Here is a 12,948-nt window from a genome sequence, read left to right as displayed (position 1 = left end):
CAATGGGAAAGAACTGTCTTGTCACCCAGTGGTACTGGGAAATTGGATTTCCATTTGAATAAGAATGAAATTTGATCCCTACCTCACACCACATAAAAAAAATTAATTTGATGGATCAATGACCAAAATGCAACCTTAATTCCAAAAGATACATGCACCTTAGTGTTCGTAGCAGCACTGTCTATGTTAGCCAAGACATGGAAGCAACCTAAATGTACATTAACAGATGAATGGATAAAGAAGATGTGGTGTATACACACACACACATGCACAAATAAATGGAATATTACTCAGCCATAAAAAGAATAAAATAATGCCATTTGCAACAGCATGGACTAGAGATTATCATACAAAGTGAAGTAAGTTAGACAAATATATGTTACCACTTACATGTGGAATCTAAAAAAATGATACAAAATGAACTTATTTACAAAACAGAAACAGACTAATAGACATAGAAAACAAATTTATGGTTACTGGAGGGGAAAGGGGCATAGGATAAATTAGGAATTTGGGATTAGCAGAAACAAACTATATAAAATGGATAACAAGTTCCTACTGTATAGCACAGGAAACTATAATCAGTATCTTGGAATAACCTACAATGGAAAAGAATATATATCTATATAGAGAGAGAGATAGACATAACATATATCTGAATCACTTTGCTATACACCAGAAACTAACACATTGTAAGTCAACTATACTTCAATTTTAAGAAAGTCTTCCAGACACTTTAAAAAAAAAAAGTGAGCATTCTTGGTGTTTTATATATATTGTTTATTCAAGATTATAGCTGTTACAATTCTTTAGACATTTAATTATCTTGTCCTTAGTTTATGATCTTTATTATTGATACCTCAGGTATTTTGTTACCTAAAGTCTAGCAGTTTCCTAAATTGATTTTAATGTTAGTTTTATGCATTTATTTGGTATTGGAAAGACAGGAGTAAAAATGAAAAATTCAACATATGAGCATATAAGACAGTCCTGGGTCGGGCTACTTGGGATTGAGCATTGACTAGCTGAGTGACCTTGGGCAAGGTACTTAAACTCTCTATGCCTGTGTTTCCTAGGTCTCTGGTTATTGTACTTTACTATGAATTCCCATTGATTTACCTTCATCCAGGGCCAATTGGTGGGAAATTTAGAGAAGCGGGAGTGGGTGGAAAGCAGAAGGGGAAGGAGGCTTTTGGCCCCACCTTCCTGGAACTGCATTCACTGTAAATAAAGAAGACAGTTCCCCTGTCTCCCAAGTGTGGCTCTTGCAGGTTTCCTGAGCTACCACCACCACCACCACCACCACCACCACCGGATTTCATGGGAGCTGGGATATGAAAGAACAAAGAAAAGAGATAGATAAAAGGGCAGAGAATTCCTATACTCTTCCCTTGCCTGGTTCTTGAGCCAGAGCCAGAGTACTTTTCCCAGAGTTCTCTCTGTGCTGTAGCACTCAATTTTGATATCTGGCTGTATTATGTTCAGGCTAGAGGTGTCAAAGAGGAGGAGGGGCAGAGAAGGTGAACTTCCAGCCAGTTCAGAAATACCTTGAATTCTGGTCTGGTGTTCTTCCCTGGTGCATCTTCTGCTCTTTACAGAGAATTCTAATAGGTGCTCATGTATTCTGTCCACGTTTTATGGTTTCATTTAGAGGGTGGGACAGGGTAAAGTGTGTCTACTTCATCTTATCAAGAACCAGACCCTAAATTTTCTTTTAAAAGATCATTTGAGATATTGCCATTATCCCTTCTACTTTCTAACCCAGGACTATTCCTATACTAATGTACAATTTGAATCATATTACTAACTTGCCAGAAAAGCTTTATTATTGCCCCATTGCCTCTAGGATTAAGTACAGACTCATTTCAGCATTCAGATTCCCCAGCTGTATATACCTCATTCTAGCCAGACAGGAATACTTGCTGGTATATAGTTATTCTACCCCATACCTATAGCTTGTGTTAAATTCTGCCTGTCTAAATAGTTTCCTAATCTTTCCATTTCTACATCTTCAAATTCTACATATTTTTTACAATTCAAATGCACTACCTTCTTAAAATTTGTTTTAGTTCTCTGCCCTACTCTTACGTGTTTCCCATAAAAGGAGTCTGTGATCTCTTCAGCCCTTTAATAACTTGTATTTGTGCTTTTTTTGGTGTACACACACACACATACACTTTGTTTTAGGGTTATTTTTATGTCTAGAGATATAGTAACTGTGTCTAGCACAGGCAGTTATGCCTCAGATCCAGTAGATTAGGCAGCATTTAGTGTTTATCATGTACCTTTTCACCTACTCCTCTATAACAACTCTCTGAGACCTTTATTCTGAATCTCATTCATATAAAAACCTGAGGGTAATTAAAGTAACATTATCTTAACTCTTCTATAATGGCTGTGAGTTTCTTGAGTGCAGAAATATAATACTCAGTTTTCTGCCACATAATACCTACCATACAACAGCTACTCAGTAAACGTAACAATAGCCCTAATTTTTCTCTTCTTTCTGCAGTACCTTGGCCATGTGGAAGTTGATGAATCGAGAGGAATGCACATCTGTGAAGATGCTGTAAAAAGATTGAAAGCTGTATGTATTTGATGGTTGCCAGTGTTGATCTATATGCTGTAAATATTAAAAGATTTTGCTCAGTAAATTTTAGTGACCCACTATCCAGTAAGAACAGTGTTTCTCTTAAGGCAGAAGATGTGGGCTCACTAATAAAGAGCACCTCGTGTTGTTCATCCAAAGGTGTAAGTTACAAAGACCAACTTCTGTTTTAGGCCAGACATTATCTAAAAGATATTTTTGATTCAGAACCCATGTTAAACACATGGTATGAATTCTTATAGAAGAATAATATCCTAAAACCAGGATTAAACTATTTCAGTTAGCGTTTTAACCTAACTGTGATAATTGGGTTATAAATTACTGATTTTAAATCTACTATAAGAAACAGCTTTCCAGGAAAAAGTAGAAAGTAGAGATATCTGTGTCATTGGCTGGTGAGGGTTACATTTGGGGGGAACTTATTATTGTGACTGCTGCTCCTCGGTTTCCTTTCTCTTCTGACAAACTATGTATTTCCCCTGCCTTGTGCACAAACTTCAGCACGTACTCGAAATGGGGAGTCCTTTTCCAGGGTAAATAATGTTTACTTTGCCTGTTATGCCATAGAACTGATCCCAAGCACATGCCTGTGTGTTTTATAAAAGGAGCGAATGGGTTCAGAGTTCATAAAGGTTCAGGTTAAAGTGTTAACTTCATATTTTGGATAGATTTTAAAGACTGTTTCATAAGCTCTGACAGCCCTCTTCACAGCCTTCCTTCTCTCCAGTGTGTGGCCTTTCCCCCTTTTCTGTGAAAGCTTTAAGCATTACTTTTGCATGCCCTTGCCCCAAACAGCATTAAATACTTGTTGCTTTGGATTTGCTGGTGTGGTGGGCTGCCACAACTTTGGCTACTAATGAGTGCTTTTTTTTTTTTTTTTCAATTTGCTTAGTAATCAAAACTTTTCTGCTTCTTGGTACATTCTATATGACCTCTTACATATAATTCCTCAATATAAAAGATATAAAATTAAAGAAGCAATGAACTCAGAGAAGTGGATCATATTTTAGAACAAATGTCTGAATCTGTCATAGAAAGGAAAGCAGAAAAATATAGTATGCCAAAAACTAGAAAAAGACCCCAATATATAGACATATGTACATATAGATGCACGTTACCTCAGATTTTGGTGATTTAAATTCTTAAATAATTGAAGCCTTTCTTAGTCTCTCTGTGCTCTCCAGTTAATCATCATAAATGTTAAAGGAACTTTATAGAATTCCATGTCTGCCTGAATATATTCTCCAGTTAAATACAGCCTCAGATAATTTAATTTTCCAAGAAATTTAAATTCAGTCTCTTCTTTAACAAAGTAATTCTAAATTCACTAGAATAAGGTTAAGATTATCTAAGAACACTGAAAAAAGTAATGCAGTGATTTTCTCTGCTAGTCATTAAAGAATTTTGTTTTTGTTTTTGTTTCATTAAAGAATATTTTAAACATCGTAATACTAATGACTGAAAACAACAGACAAGTCAGTGAATAGACTAGGTAGGCCTGAAACAAACTTTAGTTATTAAAATCTTACAATTTACATAACCTAACGTTTCAAAGGGAACTGTGGAATGAGCCTTTGGAAAGTCTTTTAATTCAGAGTATGTTTTCATGTTTACTCTATATAAGGAGAAACTAGGGATGGTTAAGTTTGCCCAGAAGATGATTAAGAAGTTGTTTTGATGAGCAGTCAGTCCTCTTAACTGTCTAATTATTTTTTTTCAACCTGTTTTTAATTAGAAATATCTCTTCTTTATATAGGTAGTATATATTCATTCTATAAAATGCAAATGAACAAAAAACAGTACATAAAATCACTTGTAATCCCAGAGATAGCCAACTATTCACTGTCTAGTTTTAAAACAGAGTTTTTAGTTGAGTAAGTCTTTTTGTTTCATTTTACCTTTTTGTTTTGAACCAAGGAGATGATAAACTATAAGCATGATTATTTGAGGACTATTCAATAAAATTTTATTAGTTTTTATTTTCACCAGAAATAGGAAACAGATTACCACTTGAATATCTATGCAGTGTCTGGCACATCATAGCCACTCAAAAAACATTTCTGGAATAAATATTCATTAGAACAATTTAGTCTTCAATATGTGGTCAAATTGAATCTCATAATAATCATCATAACCATTTGTTGTATTCAGTATTTTAAAGTTTATGAAACCCTTTTGCATATCTCTAGAAGATCCTTACTTCCCTGTGCCCTTTATGACAAAATTGAAATTTTATATATATTGATTGCTTTTCTGGACATGCTTAGACTTTTGAACTTTGAGGGGAAATTGACCACTTCTGAACTTTCGATTCAAGAAGTTCTTTAAAATTGTTCAGACTAACCCTATCCAGGAGACTTGGAGCAAGTGTTGTATAATAATTTTACATAGGCAAACATGTATTTTTATTTTAAAAGATAGAATTTCTGGGAGACTAGTGCCAATTTCCTATTTATTTTACTCAGTGAAGCTTCCCCTTCTATTAATACCCTTTCTAATGCTGTATGGAAAAACTTGCAGAAACTTGGAAGTCTTCAGATGTTATTCTTCTCAGATCATGTTAGTCCACAAAAATTTGTGATTTTTATTTTCTTTTTATATTTTTACTATGCAGAAATTTCTAGGTGTCTTGTCCCCCTCTTACCAAACATTCATCTAACAAACACTCCAATCTGCTGTGCCAGGTGCTTATATTGTGCCAAAAGCAGTGTGTCTGGAGATTTGTTTGTTTTCATAGATGATAAATCTTCCTCTTGGAATTTCAAATAAATGGAAGCAAATGTAAAAAATGTACAAACCTACAGGTTAAAGAAGAAATAGCATGTCTACAGAAGAAGTTTGAATGCCAAAAAGTTTTAAAATTTTAAGAATTACAAAGCTCAGATGTACCAGTTAAGTAGGAAAACAAACTTTTTTTTTTTTTTTTGGTTGGGGAGGAAAACAGACATCTTAAACCTATCACTTGAATGATCTTTGAACTAAAAATGTAACATTCTAGTGCTTTTTAAGTTTGTGGGGCATTGAGGAAGCAGGATAATATGCAAGCACAATTTTTTTTTCCCCTTGAAGTTGTCCCTCACAATTTAGGATTACTTTAACTTCAACCTACTTTTTAAAAAAATTTCTTTCTTTTTTTTAATTAAACAATTTTTTTAATTTTAATTCTTTTAGTGGTGGTATTTCATATTAAGTGCTAAGCATGCACTCTACCACTGAGCTATACCCTCCCCCCTTCAACCTACTTTTAATTAGAAATATCTATTAAACATTTAACTTCAATTAGAAGTTAGCATACTTAATATTCTCAAATGAAAAGATATTATAACTAAACAACATGCTTCTCAGAATATAAACGTGTTTAATTTCTTTTTCACTTTGTATGCATAGACTTATTTACAGCTATTTCAATTTGTTTCCTCTGTGGCGTAATTTTACAAGTTAGCCACGTAGGGACTTAGATTGTATAGGATAGATAACAGAAATGGCTACTGCCCATTTCCAGTGCCTTTATAGCATAGTTAGTTTCAAGGTGAGGAGTGCTGTCATTTATCAGTCTATTTTGTAAGAAGTATATAGGGCTTTTGGTTGTCTTGTTTGACACTGGTCCAAGATGCCCTTCCTTTTAACAGGTCTTTATCTTCCATTGTCTCTGTAAATGTTTCTCCCTCTCTGTCTTGGTTTTAGACTAGTTTCATTATACTACCAGTTTCTAATATGTTGGTTTTTTTATTCACTATTTGATATATTTGTTTTAATGTATGTTCTTATTTTAGCAGGTAAAAGAATCATAACTTAATTTTTTTAGTTAATATTATTTTCTAATCTAGTTAGTAACTGTCTTTTTATGCATTTTGCATGGCAACTTTTTTCATTAACATCTGAGGTCTTTTTAAAAAGAAGGCAAACTCCATGTTTAACAAGAGCTTTTCGGGAGCTAAATTAAATATTAACAGATCTCCTTCCCTCATTTCCCTATCCCTAAAGGATGGTGAACGTTTTAACTTTGGCTGCAACTTTAGAAGCTGGTAGTTACTTAAAGCTAACAAAGCAAGCGTCACCAAACTTGGCAGCAGAAATAAGCTTAGTCTTATTTCCAATAACTATACCCCAATTACTTTATTATATTTGCAACTTAAGTTTGAAACATTTTGTGGAAATATTTGATGCTGTTTGTGATTTTCAAAACCTAGAGAGGAAACAAGCTATTCAGTGTTTGAGAGTATTGAATGAGTTTATAATCTGAGAGAGGCAGATTTCTGTACAGTTGTCTTTTTCTAGACATTTACCCAATAATAAAAGCAAATTGTAAATGGCAAAGGCTTAAAGTATAGTTCCACCAAAACTAGGAGATGTTAAAGCTAAGCTAGCTGGGTGAGTTAGAACTCATCTACTTTGTGTAAGTTCTTCAGGTTTTAAAGGTAGTTTTCAGTTTGAATATGCTTAAAAATTGATGCTGGGACCATAGACAGCTATGTCTCTCTTGTGTACATAGTTTCAGAATTGTATATTTATAATTGTGAATGCAAGTTTCTTTATTCTAAAACAGTAGCATTTTTAAAAAGAAAACATCCCTATTCCTCAGATTTCATTTGACGTTCACAGATGTGGTTTGGCTCCCAGATATATTTTTTTCCCTCAGCTCCAGTGAAAGCATTGGTCTTGTGTTCTTTATAGATGATTTATTCTGTGTTTGAAATAGAGCATATCTATTATTTCCCTATCATTGTTGTAGGATTGATCATCACGCACATACCTACAAATCGATCCTAATGCGTAAGGATTCTCTAAGTGACATTTTGAATTCAGCAAGAAAAAGTCTGACAAGGACCCTCCTTGCACACTCAAAATTTAATTTTATGTGTGATACTTTCTAATGTTATTATGTGGTTATTTGAATGTGGACTGGTTTTTTAATTGGTGACCTCTGCATATTTGACCAGTGATTTTAAATTGAAAAGTATATATGGAACCAATCTATTTACCACCCACTATTATAAAATTTTAAATATAAATCTTACCAAACGAGTATGTCCTAATCTTTTTCTCTGCTGCCAAATTTGGATAATTTCTATTTTAAGGGGAAATAGAGAATACTAACTAACTAGTTGCTCTGCATGGATACAGGTTCTGATTTCTTTTCACTCTTTCCATAGATTCTTAGGCCATACAGTATGTTTCCCTGCATTTTCACGCACCCTTCCTTTTTCCTTGTCACTCCTACTATGGATAACTCTTTAAAACTCTCACTCCCTCCCCTTTTCCTACTTTGCCCTTTCCCAACCTCTGTATGTGCTTATTGCTGTGAAACCCTGGGACATTTAGCCCGTACAGTAATAGCGCTCGACTTGTCCCCCTGTTCCTCCAGGAAAGGAAGTTCTTCAAAGGCTTCTTTGGAAAAGTAAGTTTGATGCCACATTTGTGCTTGCTTTATAAGGAGTTACACCCCTAGTATAGCACTGACATACTTTTTTAAAAGTACAGCTTTGGTATCTTTATAATACAGGAATTGATTTGACTGAATATAGAAACTAATGAATTGGAAAGCTGCTGTCTGTGTGTCTGTTGATACTAAATCTGATGATTTCTAGGAAAGTCTAATAAATAAACCAAGTAGGTTAAAAAAGGATTGTCTACCTCAAGACTAGGTGTTAAAATAAATTTAATTTGATCTTGTAAAATTGTTCATATTAGCAGACTAGTTGAGTTTTTTAACAAGTGGATTTTATTTAGTGCTCAATGTTGACAGAGAAATGAGAAGAAGTATTAAATTCAGTTGAAAATTAAATGTATCCTAGATTTACATTCATTGCTATTACTTTATTTCAATCTAAGTTAAATTTCAGATGAAATAAGTGAAAGTACATCAGCTTATCTTTGGGGATCCTATGATTTTTAACCTGGGATGCTAATCAAAGAAAAACTCTTAATTAGTAGTCTACCAAATATCAGTTATATGTGGAATGTTTTTTAGGTAGATACTTTTCAAAGAATAGTTGTTTAATGTTCAGATTTCCTTAGAATTAAGACTGTAAATTAGTCTTAGGTGACTATAGGATGACAATACAAAAATAGATAAATACATTTCTAACATTTTTGTGTCTAAGTATATCATCGTTTAGTTTTGAGTAAGTGCTACAAAATAATTCAGACCGAGGCAGTATAAGAAATAAAACTACTGTCATGGAATAACTGAATGTACATTACTAAAAGTTTACATGAATACAAAAATCCCATCACAGTTTTTCACTGGGCGGTTTTGTTACTTTGGAAATTTGTTTTAAAGAACAGTCAGTTTCCATTTCTTTCTCAAGTAAATATTTTAGTTGTAACCCTATTTTTTTTTACATATTCTTGTTTAGGTCATCTTTATACTAATGTAAACAGTTTTGAAGGATTTTAGATTGAATGGTTTAATTTAGTAACTTCTGTCAATCTGAAATAAAAAGGTACATAATTTACCCACACATGTCATAATAAAATTTTTTAGTAAATATTTTGAGCCTGAGTCAAATTAACAGGTCCATAGAATGTGGAATCTATCTATATCTAGAAAGAATGAATCCTGTAGACATTTGCATCATTATAAATAGGCACTGTAATTGTTAAGCAGATTTTTTGTGGAATATTCTTTCCCAAATAGAATTTCTCAAAGCAATTTCACATAATTATCTTCTAAGTGATCAATTTTTAATTATGTCTACTTTAGTAAAACATTGATTTGGCTTATAGAAAAAAACATGTTAAAGTAAAATTTTTAAAAGGTTATAACATGTTAGAGAACAAAGGTAGCTCTCACTTGAGATTCAGTTCCAAGGTGGCAATATTCATTACTATATAAAATGGGGTCATGGTGTATCTAAAGTGTCGCTGAACTGGGTCACACTGCATTTCTTAGCTGTTTTCACTGCATTTTGCTACATGGTAAATGAATATGGCATGAGAAAGAAAACTCTGAATTATCTCACTTAATCCTTAAAATAACCCTGAAATTATTATTCTTCCCAGTTTTACAATGAGAAAACTGAAGTTCATAGATGTTAAGTGACCTTCATGAATCCACAGATGTGATAAGTGGTAGAAGCTAGGGTTTGAACCCAGATAATCTGACTCCATAGTCTATACTCTTAATCATTATGCTATACAATCTGTTTTCAGGTCATTTATAAGCAAATTAAAAGATTAACCTTAAAAGATGGTAGTAAATTAAAAGCTGCCTGGAAACTCACTTTTACTTTTTAACTTCTTTCTTTAAGGTAGTAATTTAATTTTGGATTTTTATCTCTGGTCAGGTTACTTTTTTATTGCAGTTAAAGCTTTAAAGAATCTTTTTCAGTGGTTCAAACTATTATTTTATTTATTTGGAAATATTTAAATAATACTAGTGAGTTTGACTCCCATAGAATTTCCTTAGAAGATACTAAATAATCCCATAACGTGAACAAATATGACTCTTAGAATACTTTTTTTTCTTCCAGTTTTACTGAGATAGAATTGACATACAGCACTTACGAGTTTAAGGTACAGCGTAATGATTTGACTTCAAACATCATGAAATGATTCCCACAATAAGTTTAGTGAATAGCCATCATCTCATATAGATACGAAACAAATTTTTTCTTATGTTATTATGGGAAGAATTCTTTTTATGACAAGGCAATTTTATTCTTTTTTCTTTGTTTTCGTTTTCAGAGCAATTTTATTCTTATATGCAATTTTTTTAAATTATAGTAAGTCATTAAATGAGTTTGGAAAGCCAAGGGGGTAAAAGCATCACTCATAATCTTTCCAGAAAGGTGCTTTTAAATAAAGAAGTTTAATTTGGAGCCGTTTAAGTCTTTCAAGTTGCCATCATTCAACTCACATTCACACTAATCTGTAAGAGGTAGTCTGGTGGAAGAGATTTAGTTTGTTGAGTTTGCTAAGTCAATTATGTGTTGATGAAAGCTAAAACTGAAGAATCTCATAGAACAGTATATGATAGGGAGTTTTTATCTAGTGCAGTTCCTCATAAATTTTGACACTTTACTAGCCTTCACATCATGTGTGGTTTAATGGTCCAGGATAAGGAGAACAATAGTTATCAAGAAGTGTTTCCGTCAAACATATTTATATAAAAGTAGTTGGGGGAGGAATTATTAACCCCGAGTCTGAACTTATAAATCATGGCCAGGAGAAGTGCTTCTTCTTTTTTGCTAAGGTGTGTCCTAGACCTGACCGCCCTGTCCTATTCTGTTGGGGACCAGAATTCCCTGTTCCTTCAGCTGATGAGAGCATTGCCTCCAGAAGCTTTAGCAGTGAGGAACAGATAAATCTGGGTCTGTTCAAGACTGTATTATTAACCCATTGTAAGATTACACACATCTTAGAAGGGGAAAAAAATCCTGAAACCCTGAAATACCTTTTTCTAGACTTAGCTACATTAAATTGCTCCTTGTTTTAGGAAAGCCAAGAATGTACTCAACTCTTTAGGGGTATTATATGTACCTTCACTAGTGTATTTAGCTATATTGGGCAAATATTTTATTACAAAGCAATTACATGGCACCTAACATTTGAAAAGGATCTTTTAATTTTAATGTAGTTGAGGAAACTCATGAGCTGAGTAATCTGTATTAACATTTTATGAGGAACTGACTGAACACAGAGATATAAAATGTTCTTAGACCACTCTATTAGGTCTCTTTTTAAAGCCATTGTATTAGAAAAACTCAGTTCAGTCTACTCCCTGTGAGTCTTTCTCACGTGTGTCTTTTACTACTGACACAAACCACTCATCACCAAATGTGTAGATTTTTTTCCCCTACCCCAAGCAATTCTTTGTGACACCAGCTGGATGTCCTACAATTTAATTCAGTTCCAACACTATCTACCTGGAGATAGTGTCAGATCCCACTGATTTAAGGACTTAGTCTCACAAGACTGCTCCCACCCATGTCAGATGCCAGTTGCAGGTAGTAGGTCCCTAGGTTACCTATAACTTCTGTCCAGTTTGGCTACAAATGGGAGTGTCCCACGACCTCCTCAGGTTCAATTAATTTACTAGAACAGCTCACAAAACTCAAGGAAACACGTTTACCAGTTTTTTTAAGGATATGATAAAAGATACAAATGAAGAGCCAGATGAAGGGCAAGGTCTGGGAGAGTCTTAAGCACAGGAGCTTCTGTCCTTATGAAATTGGAGTGTGTCACCCTCCCCATGTCGATGTGTTTGACAACCCGGAAGCTCTCTGAACCTTGTACTGTTGGATTTTGTAGAGACTTCCTCACGTAGGCATGATCAATTATTATTTCCAATTCCAGCCCCTCTTCCCTCTCTAGAGTATGGGGGATAAGGCTGAAAATCCCAAGTTTATCATAGCTTGGTCTTTCTGATGACCAGCCCTCATCTAGGAGTCGTCCAGGAGCCCACTCAGAGTTGTCTCGTTGAACAAAAGCTGCTCCTAGTGCTCTTATCACTTAGGAATTTACAAGGGTTTTAGGAGCCATGTGTCAGGGATGGGGTCAGAGAGAGACCAAAAATCAGAACAGGAGATGCTCCTTGTACTCTTATCACTTAGGAAATTACAAGGATTTCAGGAGCTCTGTGCCAGGAACCAGAGGCAGACACCAGTATGTATTTTCTACTCTCTCACAGCCACTTACTTGTATGTATATAGAGCTTTATAGTTTATGATGGGCTTTGACCTACTTTTCAGCTTCCTACTCATAACAGCTCAGTGAATTAGACACGATAGTTCATGAAACTACTTTTAACAAATGAATAAACAAACTCAAGGAGGTCATCCAGCTAGCAGTAAATGGTAGTATCTACCCTGAAACCAAAGTTTTCTGAAACTTGGGGCAGAGTTCTTTCACCTACCCCATGTTGACATTGTCTCATTCAAAAGTTCTGGCCTCTGCTTTCCTCAGGTAGATCTTAATTGTAGTGAATGGAGAAATGTCAAATGCAGGAGACACTAGACAGCTCAAGAGCCTGAATGCTTCCCACAAATATACATTGTCTGGCCTGCGCACAGTTTATAAATTTGAATTAGTTGCCAATATTTCAGACATTGAAAGCTTTCACATAAAAACTAGGATGTCTCTCAAGAATTAGAAGATCTGACAAAACAGCGTGCTTTCTATGTGGCAACAATGGCTTGAGCTGAACAGCAACTGTGCCTTTGGTTGCCTCTTTGCCACAATCCCTGCAGCTCCCTATGGTCCTTACACTCAGCCTGCTTCACTCATATTGTTACCTGCTTTTAACCTTGTAGGCATTTGAGTTTGTGAACTCCTCGGGCTGTTATGTCGCTTCGATTTTTTTTTGGGAGGGGGGTAGGGGTGGGTAACTACTTCTA

The 12,948-nt window shown here is 34.5% G+C and overlaps 1 protein-coding gene across 18 annotated transcripts in view; it reads left to right on the top strand.

Annotated features, from left to right (window-relative positions):
* NUMB (NUMB endocytic adaptor protein) overlaps nucleotides 1–12,948 on the top strand; it is a 156,348-nt gene that overhangs the window by 118,907 nt on the left and 24,493 nt on the right. For 11 of the 18 annotated variants that reach the window (XM_031679209.2, XM_031679205.2, XM_072963380.1 and 8 more), the window contains 2 exons: nucleotides 2,513–2,587; nucleotides 7,974–8,006. In XM_031679209.2, the coding sequence (XP_031535069.1) occupies nucleotides 2,513–2,587; nucleotides 7,974–8,006 (108 nt within the window). The remainder of the gene's footprint in view (nucleotides 1–2,512; nucleotides 2,588–7,973; nucleotides 8,007–12,948) is intronic. The other 7 variants (XM_031679210.2, XM_031679207.2, XM_031679203.2 and 4 more) reach the window with 1 other exon arrangement.

The sequence above is a fragment of the Vicugna pacos genome, chromosome 6 (assembly GCF_048564905.1).
Source record: "Vicugna pacos chromosome 6, VicPac4, whole genome shotgun sequence".
In the NCBI taxonomy this organism is placed as follows: Eukaryota; Metazoa; Chordata; class Mammalia; order Artiodactyla; family Camelidae; genus Vicugna; species Vicugna pacos.
Note: the sequence above shows the minus strand (reverse complement) of the source record. Positions and strands in the feature narration are given on the sequence as shown.